The 26584-nt window shown below is 45.9% G+C and overlaps 2 protein-coding genes across 3 annotated transcripts; one reads left to right on the forward strand and one right to left on the reverse strand.

Moving 5' to 3' along the window:
* The first annotated feature begins 1041 nt into the window (after nt 1-1041).
* On the forward strand, nt 1042-26581 carry EIF2AK1 (eukaryotic translation initiation factor 2 alpha kinase 1). 2 transcript variants are annotated; one of them, XM_052658924.1, is made up of 15 exons: nt 1042-1237; nt 7833-7991; nt 8665-8798; nt 9485-9522; nt 10192-10291; nt 10861-10941; nt 11575-11674; nt 12206-12266; nt 12565-12895; nt 14100-14211; nt 16360-16460; nt 22145-22259; nt 22497-22579; nt 23033-23266; nt 25651-26581. In XM_052658924.1, the coding sequence occupies exons 1-15, from the start codon at nt 1120-1122 to the stop codon at nt 25780-25782; spliced, it is 1899 nt and encodes a 632-aa protein (XP_052514884.1). In that variant the 5' UTR covers nt 1042-1119; the 3' UTR covers nt 25783-26581. The 2 variants fall into 2 exon arrangements, with proteins under 2 accessions (XP_052514884.1, XP_052514892.1); XM_052658932.1 differs by having other exon boundaries at nt 12209-12266.
* ANKRD61 (ankyrin repeat domain 61) lies at nt 17519-21031 on the reverse strand. Its single transcript, XM_052658935.1, has 3 exons — nt 20801-21031; nt 19919-20016; nt 17519-18464 (listed from the first exon to the last, which is right to left on the reverse strand). The coding sequence occupies exons 1-3, from the start codon at nt 21029-21031 to the stop codon at nt 17519-17521; spliced, it is 1275 nt and encodes a 424-aa protein (XP_052514895.1).
* Nucleotides 26582-26584: the final 3 nt, after the last annotated feature.

The raw sequence follows: 26584 nt of genomic DNA on the forward strand, positions 1-26584 counted from the left end.
CCCTGATCAGGAATCAAACCCTCACCCTGAGACATTGGAAGGGTGGAGTCTTAACCACTGGACCGCCAGGGAAGTCCCTCAAATGCAATTCTTAAACAATACCATTTTTGCACATGGCACTGGAGTTGAACACACAAATCTGAAAGGAATTTTTTTTTTTTGGCTGCGCCAGGCCCCTTGTGGAATCTTAGTTGTGACCAGGGATTGAATTTAGGCCATGGCAGTGAAAGTACCATTGGACCGCCAGGAAACGCCCTGATTGACTTTTTATTCCAGCTATGCTATCTGATCTGCGGTCTAAGAATTAACCTCCAACAGCATTGCGTTGGCGACCAAGTCATCAGAGGCATCGGAGAGCAAAGAGGATTTTTGCAGCCAGTGGCTTCAAACTACCGTTGATCCGGTGTGGCCATGGGATCACTTCGAAAAGGCTGTCTAGGTTTGAAATCACCTCAGTTGAAAGTTGTCTCAAAACCAGCGGAAGTTTTATGAGACTGATTCACTCTGGAATCTAGCTGGCATTTCCCGTTTTGTGGTGACCTAACGGTTCGCCCAAACAGGTTCAGTTCTCGTTGAGACGAATCCTGTAGATGCTTTTGATTTTTCTAAAATAAATAAATAAATAAATAACAACAACAAATGACAAAGTCACCGAAGTGTCCGCAAAAAGTAAACATTTGGATCAGGGTCCCTGCAGACGCCGGATTCTTAAGACTAGCACCGGAGTCCTGGCGGGAGATGTGAGAGTGCTGACTAGCTGGGTTTTCAGGTCCCGAGGGCAGTGAAGCCGGACCGCGGGGAGGGGCAGGCCCGGGTCAACTCCGGTGTAGCAGGGGGCGGATCTCGCCACCGCCGCCGCGGCGAGAGGACCAGCCCACCGGGCGCCAAGGATGCGCCGGCGCGGGATCCAGCCCATCCTTCTCTCCACGACAGGGGGGCATGGCCCCGATACGGGGCGTGGCCTGCGACAGCGTCGCTCGGAGCGGGGGCGAGACAGGTTCCGCCTTCCGCGGGGCTACTTCCGGATCCGGTGGCGACCGCTGGACGGGCAGAGTGCGGCGGCGCCAAGCTGGCTGGCGGGAGGGCTGGCTGACTGGCGTCTCTCGCGCGCGCCCGGCGATGCTGGGGGGCGTCTCTGGGGCCGCGGAGCGCGAGGCGGAGGGCAACGCGGCGGGGGCTGTGCCCGCGCCGCCCGCCATCGACTTCCCCGCCGAGGGCTCGGACCCCAAGTATGATGGTGAGGAACACGGAATGCGGCGGCCTTCCCCGCCCCCGTCCGCCTTCATCCTCGGGGCCGCAGGTGGCTGCGAGGTTTGGGCCAGGACCTGGACAAGTTCGGCTGGATCCTGGCCGGAACGGGGCCCAGCGGTGCAGTGTCGAGGGCGGGCGGGCTGTCTGGATTAGGAGAGCTCGTATTGAAACAGTTGTCTACAGCCCCCTGGATCGTTTCCCTTTCTGCTCCGCGGTTTTCCTCTGTGGCCTCGGGGCTACCGACGCGCCAGGCTGTTTTCCCTCTGGCTGTTTTCCAGCTCCTGAGCGCCGGGGCTCAGATGATGCGCTTCAGCGTTGCAAACTAGTCGACTGCAACTTGGCAGACCCTATGCGCTGAGCAGTTTGGGTTGAGTTTTCATGGTAGCTTCTCTTTGTCTTTTGCTTTACTTTCGCGTAGCTGAAGAGTTCTCATAGTGAAGCAGTAAGGACATCATCCTTTTCTGTTAAGGAAGAAACCCAAGTTTTCTTGAAGCTTTTGGTTACTAGGAGATAGGATGTAAGTTCGTCAGGTGGTTCATAAAGCGAGGGGTGCTTATAACACTGAGTCTAACCAGTTCAGAATATCTCATATATTAATGAAAGGCTCTTCAGTGGTAACCAGTTGTTTGGGCAGGTTTTTTTTTTTTTCTTCTTCTTTTTTCTTGAACATCAGGGTGATACCAGGAACTTTTCCAGAATTGCAGTTGGTGTCAGAAGGGAGGGTGGTTTGGTGTGGACTGTTTACCTTGTAACATTTGTAATTGCCTGAGCCCTTGCAGACATCAACATAAGGATTTGTAGTGATCATGACAGCGGTATAATTTTCCGGGAGTTGGTGATGGACAGGGAGGCGTGGCGTGCTGCGATTCGTGGGGTCGCAGAGTCGGACACGACTGACACTGAACTGAACTGAAGATTAAATAGGGGCCCAAATGGAGCGTATGATAGGTAGTATTTGTTTGCTCTACTTAGTATTGGATAACTATAAAAACAGTTTAAAAATACTTTAAAAGTTTCATTTCCTCAGTAAATATATTGATGGTGATAGTATAGGTATCGCTATTCTGTAATCCAATAGCAAAAAATATCCCAAGTGCCTAGAATGTATTTTTTTAGTGGATGAACTCATTGAAGAAAATTGAGATATAGTTAATTTACAGTGTTGTGTTAATTTCAAATGTATAGCAAAGTAGCTCAGCAATATATATATATACACACACACATATATGTATATATATTCTTTTCCATTATAGGTTGTTACAAGATACTGAGTATAATTTTCCATGCTGTAAAGTAGGTCCTTGTTTATATATAGTAGGGTTTATGGCCATTTAAAAAATAAAATTGTGCCATAAATGAATGAATCATTGATTCAGAAAGGTTTTTACTTTGTGGTAGTTCAAATAGAGTGATTATAGAGAATATACGTTAAGTTGAAGCCTGAAACAAATATTAACATGTTGCAGGGGATTTAAAGGTGGAAGCTGAGTTGAAAAGGTCTTAATTTATTCCATAAATTCTTCAATTTTCACCCTTATTACTACCTACAATTCTTGATAAAGAGAAACAAATGGAGACTGTGATAGTGATTTAGGTAGGTTCTTAGCATAGGATGGTTGTAAGATAACTATTTTTTAAAGGAAAAACTGATTTTTTCCCCACATGTATCATATTCTAGTAGCTGGTAATATGTAGTGTTATGTCAAAGTCCCTGCTGTAAACAGGCAAGTCTGTTCTGTAACACTGTGATAAGGTTTTCTGCACACTGAAGATTATTCTTGAAGGGAGTGATCTTCGATAAGCTTCTAAAAATTTCCTTCTCTTTTGGTTACTCATGATACTGCTGTGTTTACATTGGTTACTCATGATACTGCTGTGTTTACATATTGCCTTTTCTTTCACAGAGAGAAAAAGAGAAGCCCAGAATGGCCAGACATACACTGTCTTTTTAATATGAAAGGTTAGATCTGTGAGAAATCCTAGTTTAATTTCTTGATGTAAAAACAGAATAGGTAGATGACTTCTCAGCAGGTGTCTGTGTTGATGTGAGGAGGTCACTGTGCCCAACAGTGGTAGTGTTAGAAAAGTCACAGTCTGGACGTAACCGGCGCCTGTGTCCTTCAGCAGCTCGAGTAGGGATTCTGCTCAAACCAGCATCATCAGTCTTTGATCAAAGTTCTTGCATGTCTTTTTTCCTGCCCCTGTGGAAAAGCTCGCATTAGAAGGAGGCCCGACAGGAAACCTGTTGTCAGGCTCATTAATTTTTCTTCTCTCATCGGACACAGGTATTTCCAAATTTTTACCTCTGATTAATCCTTCAGATTCTTTAATTTGGATCATACTTTCCTCAGGAGGTTGAATCACATGATTCCCTTCCTATTTGTCTTACTCCCCCCTTACTTGGCAGAATTCTAGAGCTCTAATTCACACTGGGCCTGGATCTTGTTTCTTCCTCTTTTATGGGAGAACTTGACCTCACCTTTCCTTTCAGCCCCTTACCTCTTCCTTTTCTCTGGACCATAATTGTGAAGTGAGAGGCTTTCAGCCTCCACCTTCATTTCCCGTCAGTTTTACTCCTTCCTGTGTTTGGGTGTCTGTCCATCATCTTTTTAAAGTTGTCACTTTCTTATTAGGTTCAGTTGACTCTGCTGAGCAACCGTTTTTATTTTTTGTTTTTTATTAAAAAGTAGAATTTTCTTATCATAGAGGATAGGGATAAGGGTATATACAAGCAGAAAACACTCCTTAAAAAAAAAATCTCACCACTGTTGGCAATTCAGTACTTAAAAAAAATTTTTTTTCACATTATAGAATATATTGAAAAGGTAGAGAAGTCTGAAGAAGAAACTAAAAAAGCCATGATCTCATCCCCCTGAGGTTACTGTTTGTAAATGGAAATTACAAGCAGTATGTTTTGGTTTAGCTAGGGACAACTTTTGGGTGAATTTTGTATTTAAAATATTTGTCAAAGAAAGGTATTCCGAATAGATTAAACGTTTCTATCAGAGTATGATAGAAACATTGTCTGAATAGGATAAAAATTTAGAGAAAGCATCAGAAAATTTAAAGGCATAAAGGAAGGAGGGGGGAAGGTCCCGTTTACTCATGTCTCTGAGGAGACCTCACTGCTAAAAATTTGCTGTTTTTATTTGTAGTATTTCCTGAGAGGTGCTGTATACCAGGTGGATGCCTAGACACTAGTGGTCAAACAGGCAGACTATAAAACTGCTGCTCACTGTAATTTCACTCTTGGGAGCTTCTGTCGTTGTGTCATTGAAAATACAGGGGGCAGAGACTTTTGTCTGTTTTGATCTTTCTGTTCTTAGCTGTAAAATAAATATATTTTAAAATCGTGATCATAATAGTTTGATAAGCAGGTTACTTTTTAAGTGTGAACTTATATTAGCATTTTCTTGTGATAAGTTAGCCTTTAAGAACATTATTTTAAGATGATCACATTCTGTACTATCATTTATTTAATCTTTGCTGTGTTGTTAGAAAACAGGATTATCTTTTTTTTTTTTAACCATTAGAAATAATATAGGGTTTGACCTCTATTTGATATCTATATTCATAAATCTTTGTTAATACATGTTTATCTCTTTGGAATAGATCCATGGAAGTAGGGTTTGTTTGGTCAAAGAAAACATTTTTTTAAAAAGTTTTGATATGTTTTATTAAAATGGTGACCAGAAAGGTTGTGTTGGTTTCTATGAAACTGTCTTGCTCACCTTTGTTTGCGTTACTAATTTATGTCCTGCTGCTTTTTGTTTTTTAAAAACTTTAATTTTATTAGCGTATAGTTGATTTACCAGGTTGTTTTAGTTTCAGGTGTACCACAAAGGGATTCAGTTATACATGTACAGATATTCATTCTTTTTCAGATTCTTGAGTTCCCTGTGCTGTACCAGAGGTCCTTGTTGCTTGGCCTACTTCTTTGACTTGCTACATTATTATTTATGATTATCTTTCTGTATAGGGTCATTTATTGATACAACAGCTACATAGTATTCTATGTATGCTGCTGCTAAGTCGCTTCAGTCCTTTCTGACTCTACCTGACCCCATAGACGGCAGCCCACCAGGCTCCCCCGTCCCTGGGATTCTCCAGGCAAGAACACTGGAGTGGGTTGCCATTTCCTTCTCCAATGCATGAAAGTGAAAAGTGAAAGTGAAGTCGCTCAGTCGTGTCCGACTCTTCACAACCCCATGGACCGCAGCCCACCAGGCTCCTCCGCCCATGGGATTTTCCAGGCAAGAGTACTGGATATAACTTAACAAAGTTTCAGTATTTTAAGGTGTTGCCCTGATCACCTTGGACATACATATTTGCTGTGTTTTCTTTATTTCCTTGGTTTATCTTTCCAAAAGTAGAAGTGTTGGGTTAAGGTTTGCACGTTTGAAATTCTACAGTGTATTGCCAAAGGTTGTAGACACTTACCCCTTGGGTTTGAAAGTGTCTAGTTTTCTGTGCTCTTAACCATACCAAGGATTCCAGACTTTAATTACCAATCTGTGGTTGCCAAGGGGAAGGGTTTGTGGGAGGAATGACGTGGTAGGTTGGGGTTAGCAGATAAGCTTTTATATATGGAATGAATAAACAAGGTCCTTCTGTATCACACAAAAGAACTGTATTCAATATCCTAGAATAAACCATAATGGAAAAGGATGTTAAAAAATATATATGTATGTATGTATAACTAAATCATTTTGCTGTATAGCAGTAATTAACCCAACATTGTAAATCAACTATACTTCAATAAAAATAAATTTTTAAAAAGTTGCCAATCTGGTGGCACTGTTTCCAAACTCTGGTACTGTGGTTATTTTACTGTGTATCTGTTACACATAATCTAAGGTCCTCCGTTTCATAATATATATGTATTACTAGCTGTATTAAGCCTGTTTGAATTTTAACTGTGCTTCATTTTCTTACTAGCGTGTAAGAGCTCTGTATAAATGTTGTCGCCTTTTCTTTCTTGACACATACAGTACAGATTACTGTATCTGATTTTGTGATTCGTGTTTTAACTTGAAGATACCTTTATATAGAGACGTTTTTACATGGCACATTTTCCATTCTTTTTCTTTCTCATACTCAGATAATAATTATTCATTTAAAATGAATAGCACATCGCCATTCATGCAGGTCTTTTTTGAGCCCACCTACAGGTCAGAGAGGAAATTGGTGAATGAACTCTCAATTTGAAAAACATTGGCTCTTCAGGACCTTCAGTGGTTTATAGAGAAGCTCGGAGCAGAGTGTTTGGGACGGGGACGATTTTGTTAATAGAAGGTGTAGGGTACAATGGGCCCCGTTCTGCAGAGTATTTCCAGCCAATTGGGTCAGCAGCTTTTGAGAGTTTGAAGTGCCTCATCTTTCCTCCAACAGCTCCTTTTACCAGGTTTCACTCGCATTAACCTCTCCTTCCCATTCCTAGTATTTGAATCCTGGCTAGTCCATTTCTTTCTTACTATCTCTGGAACTTGTTCTTTCCTCCAAGTTTCTTCACTTAATTCCTCTGCTAGGCTCATCCTGACTTGGCGTTGGTGGTTGCGTGCCTCCTTCCAGGCTCCCCGTCACATGTCCAGAACAGTTTCCTCACTGTTTTCCTGCATTGTGTTTTTGGCCTATTAAATGATGTGTTTAATAAACGGTGCATGAGAACTTATGACCTTCTGCTTTAAGTGCCAACTCAGCTGCCGGCTTGATCTTGTTTAGTAGAACGAGGATAGGCTTGGGAGTCTGCCTGAGATGCCTGCTCACTTGTTCCTCAACCTCTCAATGAGGTCAGCGTCTGCATCTGTAAAATGGGAATGGTCACATAGAGTTTCGTGAGGACTAAATGAGATCATGCAAATAAAACACCTGGTCCAAACGTATGTAGCACACACTCAGCATAAAGGTTCCATCCTTCCTCCCTTTTCTCCACGGCCAGACTTCTGGTACCTCTGGCCAGAAGGAAGCCTGTTCCTGCTTGTTTGCTTGCTGAAATATTTATTTTCCATTTATTCATTTCTGCCTTTGCACACATCATTAACCAAAACGTCCTCCTTGCCTGCAGTGGCATCTTTCTGCTAGTGCTTCCAGACTTGCAGATTTCAACTCAAAGCTCAATTCCAGACACTCTGTCTTGATTAACTCCAGTCACCTAAACTAATGTTTTGCTCTTTATTTCCTTAAATTTAAGTAGAGTCTTTTACTAATTAGCATATGCTTTTTTTTTCATTGTGAGACATGCTTGTTGTTGTTCAGTTGGTAAGTTGTGTCTGACTCTGTGTGACCCCATGGACTGCATCATGCCAGGCTTCACTGTCTTCTGGAGTTTGTTCAAACTCGTGTCCATTGAGTCCATGATGCCATCCAACCATCTCATCCTCTGTCCCCCCCTTCTCCTGCCCTCAATATTTCCCAACTTCAGGATCTTTTCCAGTGAGTTGGCATTGGGTGGTCTTTCCATCAGGTGGGCAAAATATTGGAGCTTCAGTATCAGTCCTTGCAATGACTATTCAGAGTTGATTTCCATTAAGATTGGCCGGTTTACCATTTCTTAAATTTTTTTTTCCCGTTTTCACTTGCAGAATCTGATGTTCCCGCGGAACTCCAGGTGCTGAAAGGACCCCTGCAGCAGCCCACCTTCCCTTTTGCAGTTGCCAACCAACTGTTGCTGGTTTCGCTGCTGGAGCACCTGAGCCATGTCCATGAGCCAAACCCACTTCGTTCCAGACAGGTGTTTAAATGTCAGTAAGAATGAATTAACTTTGCTAAGTAAAACTTGTACAAATTCTATGTTGTTTAATGCCATCAGTTTGAGAGGCAACCTGTGTCTAAAAATTTGAAATAAACCTTAATAATACATCTTGTAAATTTATTTTGTATTTTCCTTTGGGTAATTCCTTATGAATGTCATCGCTGTGAACACCTAAAAAGATTAATCACCATAAAATTGTGTGTATCTGAATAAATAAAAGGTAGGTCTTTTTGATTTATAACGTGATAATTCATGGAGTTTTTGAAGATCTGTTATGGTTTAGTTGGTGAGCAGATGCATGAAAATCCCAGGTACTGATTCTGAATCTGTTCTCGACCAAAACCCTGAAACAGTTGTGACCAGTTGTCTTGACCCTCCAGCTGGGTGTCTCACAGTTCACGCCTGGCACTGTTTCCCTGAAGTTCGAGTCAGCTCCCGCAATTGAAGGGCTTAGTCCCCAAGACTGCCCACATTTCAGATGCCAGTTGCAAGCAGGAGGTCCCTGGGTGCTTGGGTTACCCATGCTTGTGGCTGACTTGGTTCCAAATTGGGGGTTCCCGTTGCCCCTCAGGTTTGAGAATTTGCTGTGGCAGCTCACAGCGCCCAGGGAGACATTTTATCGCCAGGCTTTCTAATGATTGTTTTCCCTGCTCTCCTTACAGTGCTTTGTCAGACCTTTATCAAAATGGGGCTGCTGTCGTCCTTCACCTGCAGCGATGAGTTCAGCTCATTGCGGCTACATCACAACAGAGCCATTACGCATTTGATGAGGTCAGCTAAGGAGAGAGTTCGCCAGGTAAGCACGGAGAAATAAATGTACTCGATGTGTGACAAAAAAAATCCTGATTTTAAGAGAACTCTATTTTAAAGCATTATGAGAACCTGATAACGTGGTTTGTTTTTTTTTTATATAACAGGTTTAATATTAACTTTGTTTATTCAACAGATATTTATCGAATGGCTGTTGTGTGTTAGGCTATCTTGTAGGAGTTGGGGTTCAAGTAGTGCACAAAATAAAAGTCCCTGCCCTCAGGGAGCTTATGTTCCTTGAGGAGGAGGCAGTGAACAATAGAAAAAGAAAAATACATGGGGTGTTAGTTGGTGGTGTTAAGAAGAAACATCAAGGAGTAGAGGGCTTAGAAGATGTTGGGAGGTGTGGCGTGAACTCTGCATAGCGTGTCAGAGTGGGCCTTGCTGAGAGGAGAGGCAGGAGCTGCAGCTGAGCACTGAGCCATGCAGAGGGGTCTCAGCCTGGCCTTTGGGTGGCGAGAATATAGCTTTTCCGTGAGTGCTCTTTCAGGGAGAAACATCTTTAATTGCAAACTCTTAGGTGATATTGAAAAAGCCATTGGATGGGTGGGTATATTTTTTTAAATGTTAATATGAGCATTTGGGAGTAGTCATATAACATTGAATTTGGGTAGATTCCTTATTCCATGGAATTTTCAAAATGTTTTTTAAAAAATAATTTTTTGATTTTAGGGTCCTTGTGAGGATAATTCTCACATCCAGAAGATCAGGTATGTGTTGAATAGTTTTATGACTATATAGGAAGTAAACTGATTCAAAAAGAAATCAGTATGGAGAAGTAATCCTGAATTAATCAGAAATTAGTATGGGGATTAAAAATAATGTAGTTAGGGTAGTTCATGAAAGTTAAAAGCTTTGTAAGATTTCTCATTCTCTTGACCGCTCCCCCCCCCAATTCCTTAGGGATTCTATAAGCCCCGCCCTTAATTCAGAGCACTGACATCCAGTCCCTGTCAGGGGAATACCACTGAATTTCAACTTCACGGAGGAAATGGTAGTTTAAAACCTGTAACCGTTCTGAACCATTAAGAAATTTAAGTAAATTTGTCACTAAACTCAACTAGTCAGCTGCTGCCTGTTAGTCATCTTTAGAATTCCTGTTTTAAAACAATAATAATTTCTAATTGGAATACTAGTTGCTGGTAAAATACTTAAAATTAGGTTAAAGTTGTCTCTGCTTTCTCTGCTATGCTATTGATTTGCTCATTAGCAGAGGCTTTCTTCATAGAGAATGGAGAGTTTCATTTTAGCGCATCCTTTCCAAACCATTCCAGCTTAGAGGATTCCCAGGGCAGTAATACAGTGAGCATGACCTATCTTGGAATGTCGTGGTTCTCTCATGTTTTGGTATTGACTGATTGCTTATGTTTAACTTTCAGAGCAAGGGAAGTAGCCTTTGAAGCACAGACTTCACGTTACTTAAACGAATTTGAAGAGCTAGCCGTCTTAGGAAAAGGTGGATACGGAAGAGTATACAAGGTGGTTTTCTACGTATTCATTCTGACTTCTACTCTAAACAACGTATTGTATTTGAAGATGTTTTCATTGCCATTTAAAGTGCTCAAAGGAAATTTCCAGAAATCGTATATTTTCTTTTATTAAGATTTGTCATTTGTTAGGGACGTGGACAGGTTTTAAGTTTTTCCTGACCACGTTGGTGATTTAGGGGGAGCCTGGAAACCTTTTGAGTTTTGTTCTATGGTTAATTTTTATTTAAAAATGTATTACTTGAAACAGTTATTTATGCTGCTGTGTTTTTCACAGAGCTTTTTTGTGAACATCCCCATTCTTCAAACATAGAGCTTCTAGGAGCTGGACTCAGTCCAGCTCTCAGAACCACGACATTCTCAGTACTTGAAAAAACTTTTAGCCTGGCTGACTACGGCTGACTTCCCTAAAGGTAGTTAAGAGGACTCAAAATTACTTTGTAGTGTAATTTTATCTCTTTGTCTAGTTTGGCTTATCTAAGGTCAAGTTGAAAAGAACTGTCTGTATTCAGCTGGAATTTAATGGTATAGTTTACTTTGTCTTCTCATCTACTTTTTTAGGTCAGGAATAAATTAGATGGTCAGTACTATGCAATTAAAAAAATCCTGATTAAGGGTGCAACTAAAACAGATTGCATGAAGGTATGATTTTAAACATTTACTTATTTTGAATAATTGAGTATTTATGTCCTTTTGAAAGAGTTTGTGTGTGTGTGTGTATTTGGCAAATAGGTGGTATGGATTAACAATTTACTAAGATTGTGTTACAGTAAAATAAACATCAAGACTTAATTTTTTTATAGGCACTTCAGATTGACCACGTTTCTGGGTCATTGCTGGGGAAGTTAATTTTTTAAGTAAACTGTTCATATATAATATGTAACGGGCTTCTTAGGAAAAACACAGATGCTCAATTCAGGTCCAGCTCCTCCCTGACATGCTGGGTGGTCCTGAGCAAATGACCTAGTCCTCTAAGCCACTTCTGTCTCTTGCCCTTGAAATAGCGGTGACAAATATGGTTTATTTACCTTGGAGGGCTGGACTTGAAGGAATGAAATGAGAGAATGATTATGTATGAACCATGAGAAGTGTAAAGTACCATATGCATGTAAGGTTTTTAGTTGCTAAGCAACTGCATTTTTCTCCCACAGAAGTATCCCCATCATTTTAAGATAGTTTAGATTCCTCGTACAGAGGAAACAAGTCATATTTGACACCAGACACATGTAACAGATTTGTCAGTAGAAGTCAGCTCTGAGTATATTTCTTCTCCAGGTCCTGCGGGAAGTTAAGGTGCTGGCCGGTCTTCAGCATCCTAATATTGTTGGCTATCACACGGCCTGGATAGAACATGTTCACGTGGCCCACAGGCAAGGTGAGCGGCTTTAGGAGACACAGTTGAAGGGCTGATGAATTTTGGCCCACGGGCCACATCTGGCCTGCCTCTCTTGCGCATCCCACAAGCTGATATACATTTTTTTAAAGAGTTAAAAGGAATCAAAGGAAGCATATTTTGTAAAGATTATGTGAAATTAAAATTTCATTGCCAGTAAGTAAAGTGTGTAGAAGCCAGGCTCACAGGAGTGCGTCCTCTGCCGCCGCTTTGGCACTACAGAGCAGAGTGGCATAGTGGCAGCTGAGCCCCCAGGGCCCACAGAGCTTTAAATGCTTACTGTTGGGTCCTGCCCACTGAGTTCACTGAGCCCTTGTATAGGTGAACAGCTCTGTTTATCTTTCCTAAAATCCACCAGTCATTTGACTAAGCTCGCTGTATTTGCATTTTGCCAGAAGGTCATGACATTTTTTATCTTGTATTCTCATTTGGTATTAGTTATATATCTTAGGACTGCTTTCGACTATAAATTAGAAAACTGAGCAGCTTTGAAGACTCTTCTTTTCTCTTCAGCAGATAGACTTTCTCTTCAGTTGCCGTCCCTGGAAGTGATCTCCGACCATAAAGACCCCAGGTACTTGGGCTGCTGTGTCCTTTCACGTAGTAGATGTTAACTTCCTGTTACCTCCTTGGGTTGTGTTTTAGACTTTCTTCTTGCTTAGTTTCATTACAAAATGTTAAACTGTTTTCTTTTTCCTCTCAAGTGTTTCCTGTCAGTATTTTTAAGTAATTACTACTGCTAGACAGAGAGGCTGTCTTTTTTGTTAGTTTACCAGTAAGATATACATGCAGCCTGGAAGGAACAGTTGAGGTGGTACTCTTGACCTTTTTTTACACTGATTTTTATCTTTACTTCTTTTTTCTCCCTGCAGCGCTCAATATGATGTTAAAAGTGACGAAAGTAACAGCTCATCCATTATTTTTGCCGAATTCACCTCAGAAAAAGAACAGTCCTTACCAAAACCTGGTGTTGAAGACAATCAGAATAACGAATTGGTGAACTACAGCTCCAATGTAGTCTCCAGAGATGCTGGTGACTTCGAATCATCACTTGAGCTCCGCGAAAGTGACGTGGTTGATGGGTCTTCCAGACCCATTGTTGGGCGTCGGCTGCCGCTTCAGCATAACTCTGACCCAGAGGAGAACTTCGCATCCACTGAGGAGTCTTCTGAAGAAAACCTCAACTTGTTGGGGCAGACAGAGGTCGGTGCCTCTCCCAGGACCTGCCGATCTGCCGTTTCCCGGTGGTGATGGCGCGGAGCCCTGTGGCTGGATCCGGGCGCCCCCTTCCCAGGCTGGCTCCCTCCCCGGCTTCTCCTCCCCGTCTCTCCCATAGCCCTCCTGACCTCGTGGTCTGTCTCTTTTCTCGTGTCCCTCCTAACCTGTGGCCCTTGTGTTTGGTCTCCCCTTTTTCCCTCAGTTCACGCTCACCCTTTCCTGACCTCCTTCCCTGGGCCCTTTCCTTCTCTAGACATTTCATATGTATACCTCGGGATAGAAATTATCTCTCACGCTCTGTTTCTGTGGTATGTTAGCTTCATACTGTCAAAATGTATTTATGGAGAAAGATGTTCTGTCTTTTGGAACCTGACTTTAGAAGACCATCCTAGTGGGGTCACCTGGTCATCTTTCAGGGTCTTATTACACTAATTAGGATTCCACTGATAATGCTCGTGAAACTCCCACATGCTCGAGTAACATTAACAGGGTCTACACATAATCTGTCATGTTGGGATCATAAAACTTTAGACACCATCCATATATTCACATAGAATTAATTCTGCCTGTCCAGGAACACGAGGCTCTGTGCATGTATTCTCGATGCACAAAATTTTGAGTAGGTCCCCCTGAATTTTACAGGAGTTGAGTGTGAGAGACTTTTCATCAGAAATCCTTTCATTGCTCTGTAATACATTTGAAAATCTTCCTGAATGGGCTGCAGTGAGCTTAATTGTTGCTTACTTTTTTCTTAGACAAATGGTTAATTTCTGTTCCGCTGAAGTCAAACAAAGCGTGTGTACACTCTGGGGTATCCATAGAGTAGTGGAGTGCCATACAGTCAGTCCAGTACTCTATCTTAGCTTTAAAAACTGTATCTTGAGAGCCGACTAAACAGTTTTGGGCCCATGGCCTCTGTTACATTTGAGAGCTTCTTCCATTTGCCACCTGCCTAAGCCCAGCTGGGCCTGCCCTCCGCCCACTCAGTGATGACACCCCGTCTCCAGTGTTGCTCCATTCCCCCCGTCTCCTTCACTAGCCTCTGGGCTTCTTGGGTAGGCCTGTCTGTCCGAGTGCCTCTGCCCACAGCCCATAGCCCACTGCTTGGCCTAGAGCAGGCGGGGAGCCTTGGTCCTCTCGAGGCCGCTGCGAGTGAGCCTGCGACAGGAGCCCGCTCGTGTCCCCCCAGGTGCCGTACCGCCTGATGCTGCACATCCAGATGCAGCTGTGCGGGCTCTCGCTGTGGGACTGGATCGTGGAGCGAGACGGCCGGGCCCGGCGCAGTGTGGACGAGGCCGCCTGTGAGTACCCAGGCCGTGGCCCAGGGCCTGGCCGGCGGGGGGAGGCAGGTCGTCTTCTGCCTCTGGATGCTTGAGACTGGGGGGCAAAGGAAAATCACAGTTTTAAAAACAAGTAGGTTGCTTGGAAGTTACTCAGACGATAATCTGCCTGCAATGTGGGAGACCCGGGTTCGATCCCTGGGTCAGGAGGATCCCCTGGAGAAGGAAATGGCGACCCACTCCAGTTTTCTCGCCTGGAGAATTCCATGGACAGATTAGCCTGGCGGGCTACAGTCCACGGGGTCGCAAAGAGTTGGACACGATTGAGTGAGTAATATTCACTGTCATAGATACATAGTTTGCTAATATTTAAGAGTAATATGGTGGCTCAGATGGTAAAGAATCTGCTCACAGTGCGGGAGGCCTGGGTTTGATCCCTTAGTTGGGTAGATCCCCTGGAGAAGGGCATGGCAAACCACTTCAGTATTCTTACCTGAACAGTCCCCATTGGCAGAGGAGCCTGGTGGGCTGTAGTCCGTGGGGCCACAAAGAGTCGGACACTATTGAGGAACTGAGCACCCAGCACAGGAGTAATATGCTAGACTTCAGGTTAGGGATTTTAGATAGGGAAGGTCTTTAACATGTTTTTAAGGGAAAAAATTTAAGTATTTTATTTTAGCTTTTTAGCCTGAAACTGTGACACTTTTACAAAAAGAGACCTTGAAAGAAACCCTTACAGAAGGGTATGTAGTCAGGAGTTTGTCTCCCTCAGGAGCCAGAGTACCCCCACCCCTCCCCGCCCCACGGTTCTAGCATATCCTCTAGAAATAACTGTTACGTTAACGTTTGTAAAATATTACCACACTGGTTCTCAACTTAGGCTGCACATTGAAATTACCTGGGGGAACTTTTCAAAAACATGTCGATAAAAAAGAATGACTCTACAGTGGGAGAAACCTGGCAGACACCCCCTAAGCTAGTGGTCAAGGTCAATATCAACAGTGATAACTCATGTTGCTAGTATGTGCACTTGAGAAGAGCTGATGAGAGGGGCAGGGTATCTCTGTGGTCTTCCTCCCCAGAGCCCATAACCCCAGTCTAATCACGAGATAAACACAGACACATCCCAGCTGAAGGATGTTCTACCAACCACCTGACCAGTCCTTCTCAAAACTGTCAAGGTCATCATAAACAGGAAAAGTCTGAGACCAGAGGACCCTCAAGAGGCATGACAAGTAAATGTAATGTGGTGTCCTGGATGGAGTCCTGGAACAGAAAAAGGACATTAGGTAAAAACTAGGGAAGTCTGAATAACCCATGGACTCTTAGCAGGATCGGTGCATTAATTGCGACAAATGTACCAGACTGATGTAGGTGTTGACGACAGGGAGCCTGGGTGTGGGGTAAGTGGGCACTGCCTCAGTTTGTCTGTCAGTCTAAGACTGTTTTTTCTAAAAAATGAAATCCTTTTCAAAAAGGATGTTGTCTGGGCCCACAGCAATAACTTTTATATAGTTGGTCTTGGTTAGGGCTTGGCCTTTGGTCTGTTTTGTGAAAGTTCTCTTGTTGGTTCTGATGTGTGTCCAAAGTTGAGATTCACTGTATCATAATAGATTATCAAAATAGGGGATGCGAACGACTTGATTTTAGGCCAAGACTCAACTAAGTATAATTAGTCATTTGCTATTCACTCCTAATGACACTGGGCCCCTCTATTTGGACTAAAACACAGGTTAGTTGGCCTACTCAGAATCTTAAGGCTGGCTTCCAGCAGAGAGGAGGAGATGTAACGTCTCTCCAGTAGCTCCTCAGTGTCCCTGTCTCCCATGAACCTAGAGCGTTCCAGATGTTGCTCAGCGCAGTCACGGGCGGTGGCGCCTGGGGTCTAGGGCCCCCAGGAGCTGTATGTGTCCTCGTCCTCCTCGTGTACGTTGTAGTGCTGTGGACTCGTCTTTGTGGGAGGAGCGTGGTTCACCCCAGCCCTGTGAGCAGTTGGTTTCACAGCTTCTGCTTGGGAAATGAGTCCTTAGGGAAGTGCTGAAAATCTGAATGTTGTATCGGTGTCACATGTTAATGTATTTGTAACTGCATTCATTACATTTTGATATTAATTAATGAGTGAAAAACTATTAGAAAAGTGAAACTTTTTTTTTTTTTTTTAACTTCTAGGTCCTTATGTTATGGCCAGTGTTGCAACAAAGATTTTTCAGGAGTTGGTGGAAGGTGTGTTTTACATACATAACATGGGGATTGTACACAGAGATCTGAAGGTAAGTGGGGGAGATTCAGCCACTGACAGCTGCTTACTGGGATGCCTTGGGTATCGGTTCATTAAATTAAATGAGGTTGTGTACCTTTGTTCATTTACCTCGGAGGTTATCCTTACGTCTGTGTTACATAAGTCATCGTTCCATAGGTCTGGAACATGAAAACTTGAAGGGAAATTTAAAAGGAATAATCTTTGGGTATTCAAAAATTCTAGCTCATTTCAGGTGTTAATACTGAGGGTGCTCTGAGTACTAATATAACTCATTTTGCTAAAGATATTTCATGCTGACAAAAATGCTCATTTTTTTCCTGCCTTGGAGGTAAAATCTGTTTCTATAATTATTCCTCTTAAAGGAAATTTAACATGGGAATTTTTTTTTCTGCTGTTTTAAAAAACTGCAGTAACTATTCCAATTTTTGATAAAAGACTGTCAAGAGAGAAAATGGAATTCACTGGTGGTACAATGGTTAGGACTCCATGCTTTCACTGCCAAGGGCAAAGGTTCAGTTCCTGGTTGGGGAACTAAAATCTCACAAGCTACTTGGCGCGGCCAAAAAAAGAGAAAAATATATATTTACTGCTTTGGTGTGCTTAGTTGCTCAGTCATGTCTGACTCTTTTGCGACCCCTTGGACTAAATATAGCCCACCAGGCTCTCCTCTGTCCGTGGGGTTCCAGGCAGGAATACTGGAGTGGGTAGCCATGTCCTCTACCAGGGGATCTTCCCGACCCAGGGATTGAACCCTTGTCTCCTATGTTTCCTGCATTGCAGGCAGATTCTTTACCTGTTGAGCCATTGGAGAAGCCCTCCTTTTTTGGCAGAGAGTTTTAAATTAATTTACTTACCTTTTGGGGGCAAAAGTTAAATCCTGGAAAATGCTCTTAAAAGACTGTTTAGGAAGGAAAAGTTACTGTGCAGATCACTTTATTTTTTGAAAAGGTTTAAGAACCAGTAGTTTGTACATTTGTATAAGGTGACGGTGTAGGTATTTGGGGCTCACGTCTAGCCAGAAAGGGCAGGGAGTCACTGGAGCCTGTGGCCCTGTGCAGCCTGGAGGGCTTATTTCAGGAGCTGAGCTAAGTCGTGATGGCCATAGACAGAGCTCCACATCTCCCCCGGGAGAAGCCGCCTCAAGAGCTGTTTGTGCTTCTCCCCATAAATATTTCTGACATTTCTTTTACAGATGTCTTCCAGGGATAAGGGCTTCTGAGATAGCTTTAGGAGGGTTTCCCTTAGGAGGTGGAATTCCGGGAGCAGGATCCCCGCAGGTAGGTTTCCTTGGTTGTTGGTCAGCCTCAGAGGGTAAGAGCGGAAGAGCAGCCTGGCGAGAAGGGCCGTGTCTCGTATGTTGGAGCCACGCTGGAGGTACATGTGTATCGGAGACTCCCCGTTTCTTGTTAAGATGTTCACGTTGGCTTCAAATTCGAGCAGGAGGTTGATGATCACCTCCCTGCCTCCGAAACACGCCTCGTGGATGGCGGCCTGACCGTCATGGTCCCGGGCGTTGACCTGGGCCCCGTGGACCAGGAGTAGGCGAATGCAGCCGAGGCCCGCCGCCAGCAGCCGGCCGGCCTTGCTCGACGCGGTGCACACCGCCAGCTTCAGGGCCGTGTTGCCTGTGGAGGAGATGGCGCAGTTGACGTTGGCCCCCCAGGCAATCAGAGTTTCCATCATCTCCTTGTTGAGTATGTCGGCAGCCATGTGCAGGGGCGTCATGCTGGACCCATTCTGGGCATTGACCTGGGCCCCGTTCTGCACCAGGATGGACAGGACCAAGTGGGTCCCGTAGATGGTGGCCAGGTGCAGCGGGCAGTGCCTGTGGCCGCTGTCCACCCGCGCATTCACCTGGGCCCCGTGCGCGCACAGGATGCGGAGGCACAGGACGGCGTTGCTCTGGATGTCCGTCAGCATCATTTGGATCTTGTTCCTCGGCTTCGTCCCCGTGGTCGAGGTGATGGGCCAGTTCAGCAGCATCAGGTGCAGGGTGGTGAAGCCTTGTGTGTCCCTGGAATAGGCGTTCAGGGCAGGTTACACTCAGCTCACAGTGGGGATGGCGAGCTATGGCTTACGAGGGAAACGATTACAATAGTCCCCCGTGATTACCCGGAAGATGGGCCTGACACTCTGCATTGCTCTTTACTTTCTTGGGGTATTGCAGCATTCTGAGGGGACAGGGTGGTATGCCTCACAGCACAGAGGGGCCCAGCTTCCTGTTATAGCTTGTGTCAGCTGCAAGTCCTGCTAGATTCGTGGCCTCCTCCAGGCTGCATCTCAGTTACCTCTGTGTCCCAGCGCCTCCCCAGGGGAGTGTGCAGAGTTAGCAGCCATTCAGTAAAACCGCCCGGACTCCTGCATGATCCAGGGGTTCCCACTGAAGTGAGCCGTGAAGGGCCAGGGCGCCTGCTGACTCCGTCCCTGGTGGCCCCGCGCCTGCTCCTCTAACCTGGCTTTTTCACCCACGTGCGGATGGCGGGGGCTGCCTCTCGAGTTCACTCTCAGAACCTGCTCCACCCCAGGCCAAGCAAAGGTTTGACAAATCAGCCCTCGTCTTCGTTACTGAAGTCTCTCACAATTGCCTTCAGAACTCCGTGATTTTGGCAGGGAAAGGGGAAGGTCTCTTAGGAACATCTGACCGCTCCCCTGGAACTGGATAACTCTGAGTTCACCTGTGTGGATTTAACGTAAGCCCTGCGACAGGGAAGTGGAGAAATAGCAGCATCCCCACCTGGCAGAGCTTCCAGTCGAATGTGGAAGGATTAAGCCGACAGAGCTACTAAACAGGCTGGTGGGCAGAGTTCTCCAGAGGTCTGCGCCCCACCCAAGGCGAGGAAGGTGTACCGAGGAGTCCTGGTGGAGGGGTGGGGGAGCTGCCGCTCCAGTCCTGGGAGGCCTGTAAGTGGGTCTGCAGACCCCGGTGGGGCTCATGGGGGAGGGTGAGGGCACGATGGGTTGGGGGCCTTTCCGGAGCACGGTCAGGATTTGGGGCTTTACTTTTGTTTATACCGTGTACTTCTTCCATTCATTCAGATGGTATTTATAGGACACTTAGGAAGTATCAGCCTTGGTTTAGGTGGTGAAGATATATCGGGAAGCAGGATAAACTTCTTTCCAAGAAAATCTCTGCCTATTTCTATTTTCTTGTCTCTCCTATCTAACTTAGGTCATTAAACTCCCTGAGGGCTGTGACCAGGGACTTCATTTTGCACAAACCATTGCTGAGCACTTAATACTCACGCTGCATTAAGAGGGCTGACTGACTTGTGTTCTCGCATTATTTCCAGTTTTTCAGAGGATCTCTAGTCAGTAAAGAAACTGGTTTGTTCAAAACGTGGTAGGTAACCTGTAGTCTGTCCCTGGTGGAATGGACGAGTCCAGACAGGACCGGGAAGAGGACACTGAGATCTTATGTGTCCTCATTTATTCATATTTTCAAAACGGTGGCCCGTCGCGGTAACTTACCGGACTTCCGGGTCAGCCCCGCGCTCCAGCAGGCAAAGCAGACTCTGCGCCTTGAGGTATTTGGCTGCCAGGTGGATGGGGGGGAAGGACAGCGTCTCCTTGGGGGGAGAAGTACGTTACAAGTAGCCCAGTGTAGTTGGAAATAACAGTTGTGTTAATCCCCCTCAAAGGGATTAATTATGTCTAGAATATCTTTAATTCAGTATTTTTCTGCTATCTGCACTGAAAGTATCCTTTTCTTTTGCTTGTTTTAAATGACCCCACGCTAGTCAATTCTGTATTATAAAAAATCTGTATTTTACATTAATGCAGATTTACCAGGGGAGCAGATACAATTTACTTAAAGCTTTGAAAGTCGTTTCTTGTGATGAGCTCATTGTGTAGAATTAATGGTAATTGCTGTCAAGTCCCTTCGAATTTAAATGAACCCAGAGGGTCATTGCCAAGTAGGTTCTGTGTAGTTTACAGCTTTGCCAAAGTCATTGGTATCATTAGTAAATTCTGCATTTTCAGGGTTTCCAAGTTAATGTCACTTATGTTGTCGATGACTAGCAGAGCTGTTTACCGAAGTTCTTAAAAAAGATGTATGTAGTGGCCTTACAGCATGACTGCAAGATTAAGGCAGAGGGTGGCTTAAAAAAAATTGTAGAGGCACTACTCACTGTATAAAAATTCAGACAATGAAAAAAGTATGTGTAAGAAAGGGAGAAGTGATTCCAGCACAGAGATGTAGCCTTGGCACATTTGAGAGGATGACATGAAGGCTCTCCCAGCCGGGCGAGCCCCGCCTCTGCTCACACTCGGCAGGACACGGCTCGGGGCACACTGCCTGGCCCGGGGCATGCTGAGGGCGCTGAGTGAGCGGGCAGGGGAGGCGAGTACCTGGCTGAGGAACTGCCTGGAGTTGGCCAGGCTATAGCCCGTGGAGCTGGCCGGGACGGTCATGGGCTGGTTTACGGGGTGGCTCCTCAGCAGGGCCCGGAGCGCGGCGCAGTCCTGTCGCATGATGGCCTCGCAGAGCTGGACGTGCAGCGTGGCCGCTGTGCCGCCCTCCAGGGCCCTGGGCCCATCGGCTGCCCGCCCCTCGTTGCCTCTCTTGGTTATGTTTCCCATGAGCACAGCTTCCAGTGGGGAACCTAGGGATTCAGGGAAGGTGCAGTACAGAATCGGTCAGTCCCACTCTCTGGGGTTCTTCCAGCTCAGTTCTAGAACTGACCTAGAACTGCTGAGAATCGTATCCATGAACACGACGCATTTTTACCTCAGAGTCCAGCTTTTTCACCTGTTCTGTATCTGTTGAGTCAATAGAAGCGCTGTTTCCAGGACTTTCTCCTCAGTCATAAAAACTTATTCAGAGTGTCATCTTGTACATAAGATTTTTTTTTTTATGTTTTCTCTTCCCATTCAGCCACTGTTAAAACTGATGAAGCTAAAATAGGGGAATTTACACATTCAAATAAAACTTTTTGGTCCAGGCCATGAGGCCTGTGGGATCTTTGTTTCCCAGTCAGGGATTGAACCTCCGTCCCTTTCGTTGGAAGCTCGGAGTCCTAACCACTGAACCATCAGGGAAGCCTCCAAACAAATGACTATGTTGAAATTAAGAAAACCTGACTTTTAACCTGAGCATTTTTTAGTTTTCAGAGGAATTCCTCCCGCCTCCAGCAGAGGGGTATTTTCGCACTGGTCTAGGGGTAGCTCCAAGGGAAACGTGTTGGGCCTGCAGCGGTTGCTTCGACAGAGCAAAATGTATACGTTCAGAGTGTGGCCTGGTCGTTCCCAGCCCTGGCTGACACAGAGGAGACATCTAGGAGCTTTAAAAAACAAAGACCAGTTTTCTTTATTTTTTTTCATTAAGAAAAGAAAAATCAACAGCTTTGACTTGTTGAAAGGATAATAGTTTTTTAAAAGCTTCAGTGATTCTGAGGTCTCAGCAGGGCTAAGGTGCGCTTGTGTACAAGCATGCTCTATGTTAGAAGCTGGGGACTTGAAACCAATGTCAGTGCCCGTGTCCACCCCCTGGAATTCTGTTAGTCCAGGGAGTGGCTTGGACACTGAGATTTGTTTCCGGTTCCGCGGTGAAGTGCGGCCGAGTTTGAGAGCCACTGTTCTCATTGCTGATTCATGAAGGGCTGCTGACTCCTGAGTTGAGAAGTCGCAACATCTACTCATTTTCACTGTTCGTTTTAGAATACCAGGGAATTGACGTATTGTGTTTGTTTACAGCCCAGAAATATTTTCCTTCATGGCCCTGATCAGCAAGTAAAAATAGGAGACTTTGGCCTGGCCTGTGCAGACATCATCCAGAAAAACACAGACTGGGGCAGTGCAAATGGGGAGAGTAAGTTTGTTTTGGTGATGGTTTTTGTTGGTTTGTTTTTACATTAAAAAGAGAGAGAGAGACACGGTTGGACACTGTCAGTATTTAAAGAGAATCATAAAGAGTTAATAGCAAAGGTGTGATTTTTGAGAAGCAGCACCATTCCCTTGGGAGCTGCAGTGTCTGCTCAGGGTCAGGGGTCTTCACGTGGACGGTGCTAACCCTGCCAGGCTTCATCTTTGACTTTTCAAATCACAGGGGCGCCAACGCACACCTCCAGAGTGGGTACGTGTCTGTACGCTTCCCCCGAACAGCTGGAGGGATCCGAGTATGACGCCAAGGTAGGACTGGTTCCCCTTTACCCAGTTTGTGGGTTTACCTGTAGTCGGAAGTAACAGGAAGTACAGTAAATGCAGGGGAAGCTCTGACATCCACGTGATTCTGGAGATGGTGGAGCGAGGTAGGCAGATTCTCTCTCAGATCAAACGGCCATAGTGGGCAAGCCTCACTTTCTAACTGCATCGTTGGGAAAGACCCTGATGCTGAGAAGAGGGAGGGCAGGAGGAAAAGGGGGGGACAGGGTGCGATGGTTGGACGGCATCATCGACTCAATGGACGTGAGTCTGAGCAAACTCCGGGAGACAGTGAAGGACAGGGAGCCTGGCGTGCTGCAGTTCACGGGGTCGCAAGGAGTTGGACATGACTTAGGGAGTCAACAACGGTTTTCAAATTCACGGGTGTCACAGATGTCACTGTGTATCCCACTACTCAATGACTGTCTCCCCTGTTTCCAGTCAGATATGTATAGCTTGGGCGTGATCCTGCTGGAGCTCTTTCAGCCATTTGGGACAGAAATGGAGCGAGCACACGTTTTAACAGGTTTGAGGACCGGACAGATCCCTGAGGCCCTCAGTAAAAGGTGTCCCGTCCAAGCCAAGTACATCCAGCACTTAACCAGAAAGAACTCAGCCCAGAGGCCATCTGCCATCCAGCTGCTGCAGAGTGAGCTCTTCCAAAATTCTGGAAATGTATGTATGACTTATTTAATACTGGGGAAAACAGGAGGTCCAACATGGAGCTGATCGTTTTGTTTTTCCCATGGCAAAAACAAGTTTATTGAAAGAAGAGAAAGCACCTCAAGGAAGAGGTGGGCCAAGCCAAGAGAGGCAGTGGCCAGACATGGTTTAAATTGTGAATCCCATCTCATGAAGAGCAGTTGAGCTTAGAATAAGGGTTACAGAAACGAAATATCTCAACACATTCTCAGAGCTTCCAGTGGCGCACTTGTCAGGCAAGCCAGGTGACCGCTGCCAGCTGTCCACACTGAAGGTGGTCACCTCGGGCTCCAGTTTCGAGCCTCATCCTGCTGTCAGGTTTTGGTTTTCCTTCCCAGCCGTGGTATGTGGCCTTTTATGAACTGTTATAAAGTGTGTAGTGGTAGAAGGGCTTCCCAGGTGGCATAGTGGTAGAGTCCACCTGCAGTGCAGGAGACAGTGGTTCGATCCCTGGGTCAGGAAGATCCCCCGGAGGAACCCATTTTAGCAGTCTTGCCTGGGGAACCCCATGGACAGAGGAGCCTGGTGGGCTGCAAAGAAACGGGCATGACTGAGCACACATCAGAAAGGCACACGCACCGGGGGATCCAGGACAGCAGGGATGCCCAGGGGAGCCGGCCTGTCTGGCTAGGCCCTGCTTAACCAGCCTGAGAGCTCAGTTCTCGGGCGCGGGAGTCTGACCTTCTCTCCCGTGAGCAGGCGCTGCCCCAGGCAGCCCCTCCCCGCCCTCCTTCCCAACTTGGTGTTTTCACTCACGGGTATGAACAGAAACTTTCCAAGACTTAAAAAGTCTGGATTCAGAGAGAAACTCACAGGTTCTCTGGTGCTTTGCTACTCAGAGTGGGTCCTCCGGCCAGCAGCACCAGCCTCACCTGGGAGCTCATTAGAAACACGGGCTCCGGGGCTCTGCGCCCCTGACCTGCTTCGTAACAAGGTCTCCGAGGGCCTTCCCCCCAGCATGTGGGCAGCAGTGTGTGAACGTGCTGCTTCCGGGGAGCAGACTCCGCACCAGCGGGTAAAATCGCCACCAACTTGATAGAATTCTCGGAGCCCCCTGCCTCCCCCACCAGCCTGTTAAAAACAAAAGCTGCGGGAGAACGGGCTGCCATGAGTGCTTCCACAGGCCCTCCAAGGGGTTCTGAGGCTCACGAGTTGGGGACCCACTGGCAGCTGGTTAGTTGGTTTGTCTCCTGTTTAAGGCTTATTCATTTTTGAGTCAAAGCAGGGAATTTTACTAGATGGAACAGTAAGCAGACAGGTGCAGTGGCTTTCTCTGAGCCTCTGAAAGGAGCAGATGTGGTGGTTAGTGTGATCTCCTCGTGTGGAGGGGATTTTCTAACTCCCCGTGAGGATGGTGAGTGGAGACCATCGTTATTTGGTACTAATGGTAAGGATTTCTCCTGGTAGAACTGTTTTGCACACCTCCACACAGATACATCTGTTTATACCCGTGGCCCTCACTTTGCACTCTGTGTAGTGCAGGGCTGTGAAAATGACCACACGGAGCTCACAGCATAATCACTGATGGGAAAAAGCCAACAGTTACTCCTTGACCTTTAAAAATGTTTGTCAAAATGTTTAAAACTCTCTCATTATCTAGTTAGAGATGTATACAGACATGAAAAATTATAAAACTACAATGGAGCATTAATGTGTTCCAGTAGTTTGAGCAGTGCCCGCCTTCATCTCATCCCGTGATTAGGATACAGAGTGAGCACCTTTCCTCTGGTGACTTGTCACCCTGCTTGCCAAGTTTGCATCAGCTTCTGGCATTTTGTCTTGGGCACTTTCGATGCTGGGATCTGTCCCCAGGGGTTCTTTCCTGGGGACGTCTGCGTCCTCTTCCTGTTTGATAAGCCGCCCTCACTCGGCGCTGGATGGTGGCGTGATCTGCCGCCCCAGCATCAGCTGTCCTGTCTGGGATGCCGCGTGTTTGATTTTCACTTCCAGCACCGTCCCTTCTCATTGCTCGGCTGCACCTTCGTATCTGTTGGCCGATTCCCTCTTTCAAAACCGTCAGTGGGTGTATCAGTGGGAAACAGGAGGCAGTGTGGCTGCGCCACTGTGTGAACCGACTCACTCACTCGGCGACCAGCCACCAGGGCTTCCTAGAGAAGTGAGCACTGTCCCCGATCAGGAGACGCATGGTGGGTCACATAGCGTGCTGTGGACTTGAAGTGCTCGGGCAGTCAGTCACTGTACCTGGGTAACTGACGCTCACCACATGGCTGGGTGATGCGTAGTAAGCCGTGGGAACTGGAATCCATGTGGGTCAGCACTGTGCAGAGGCAGCCTGTATGTTTCAAAGTAAAGGAAGAACCTGAGGCAGTGGAGCTTAAAATTTTCTCTCTTCACAGGTTAATCTCACCTTACAGATGAAGATAGTCGAGCAAGAGAAAGAAATTCAGGAACTAAGGAAGCAGCTAAGTCTCCTTTCTCAGGACAGAGGGGTAAAGGGTGACATGAGAGACGGGGGCGTGCCCGTCTAGCCGCAAGGGCTCTATGAACAGGAAAGTGGACTTAAAACTCTTCAACCGAAACAGTCAACTGGAGTGTGAATTTTCAACCTTTACTAGGGTGTAGCTGGTGTAACTTTTTTCTTTTTTGGTGTAACTCTTAACTGTATGTAGGAATCCTCTATAGGACTCATCAAAGTGAGGTTCTGACAGTGCCTTTTAAGGCTGGCATTTTGCACGTGAGACAACTGGAAACGAACCTGCTCTCGTCTTTCCCTTCTGCCCCGTGCACTCCTTCTCCTGGATTTCTTACCTTAATATCACCATCCCTCCAACCCGACCGTGAAATGCAGGCCGCTTCCTCAGCACTTCTGAGCGCAGCCGTGACCACATCCTCCTCTCGAATGTTCTGCCACAGGGACACGGTGTGCTCTGAACCTCTCTCTGCCGGAGCCCAGGCCTTGCTGGGCTGTTGAGTCGACAGCTGCCGGCCCCCCGGCCCTCCACACTACGAGACGTCAGCCAGTGGCATGGCGCACGTCACCCAGCCTGTTCCTGTTCTCTTCACTTTCACCTGGGCATCACCCCAAAACCCACACCCCCTCAAAGCTTTGCGCCTCTCTGCCCCCAAACCATCGATGGGCAGCTGCGCGCTCAGCAGCCCTGCCTTTGCCCTGCGTGGTTCCCGTGGGCTTCCTCCTCACAGACCCGCGTCCCCCAAACCTACATTCCTCAAGGCAGCAACGTGACATTCCTGTTTGTACCCCAATGCATTGCCGGCAGCTGTCATGGTATATCGCACACAGTGTCCATGGATTTTAAATAAAATGAAAAC

This window comes from Budorcas taxicolor, chromosome 2, assembly GCF_023091745.1.
Source record: "Budorcas taxicolor isolate Tak-1 chromosome 2, Takin1.1, whole genome shotgun sequence".
NCBI lineage: Eukaryota > Metazoa > Chordata > Mammalia > Artiodactyla > Bovidae > Budorcas > Budorcas taxicolor.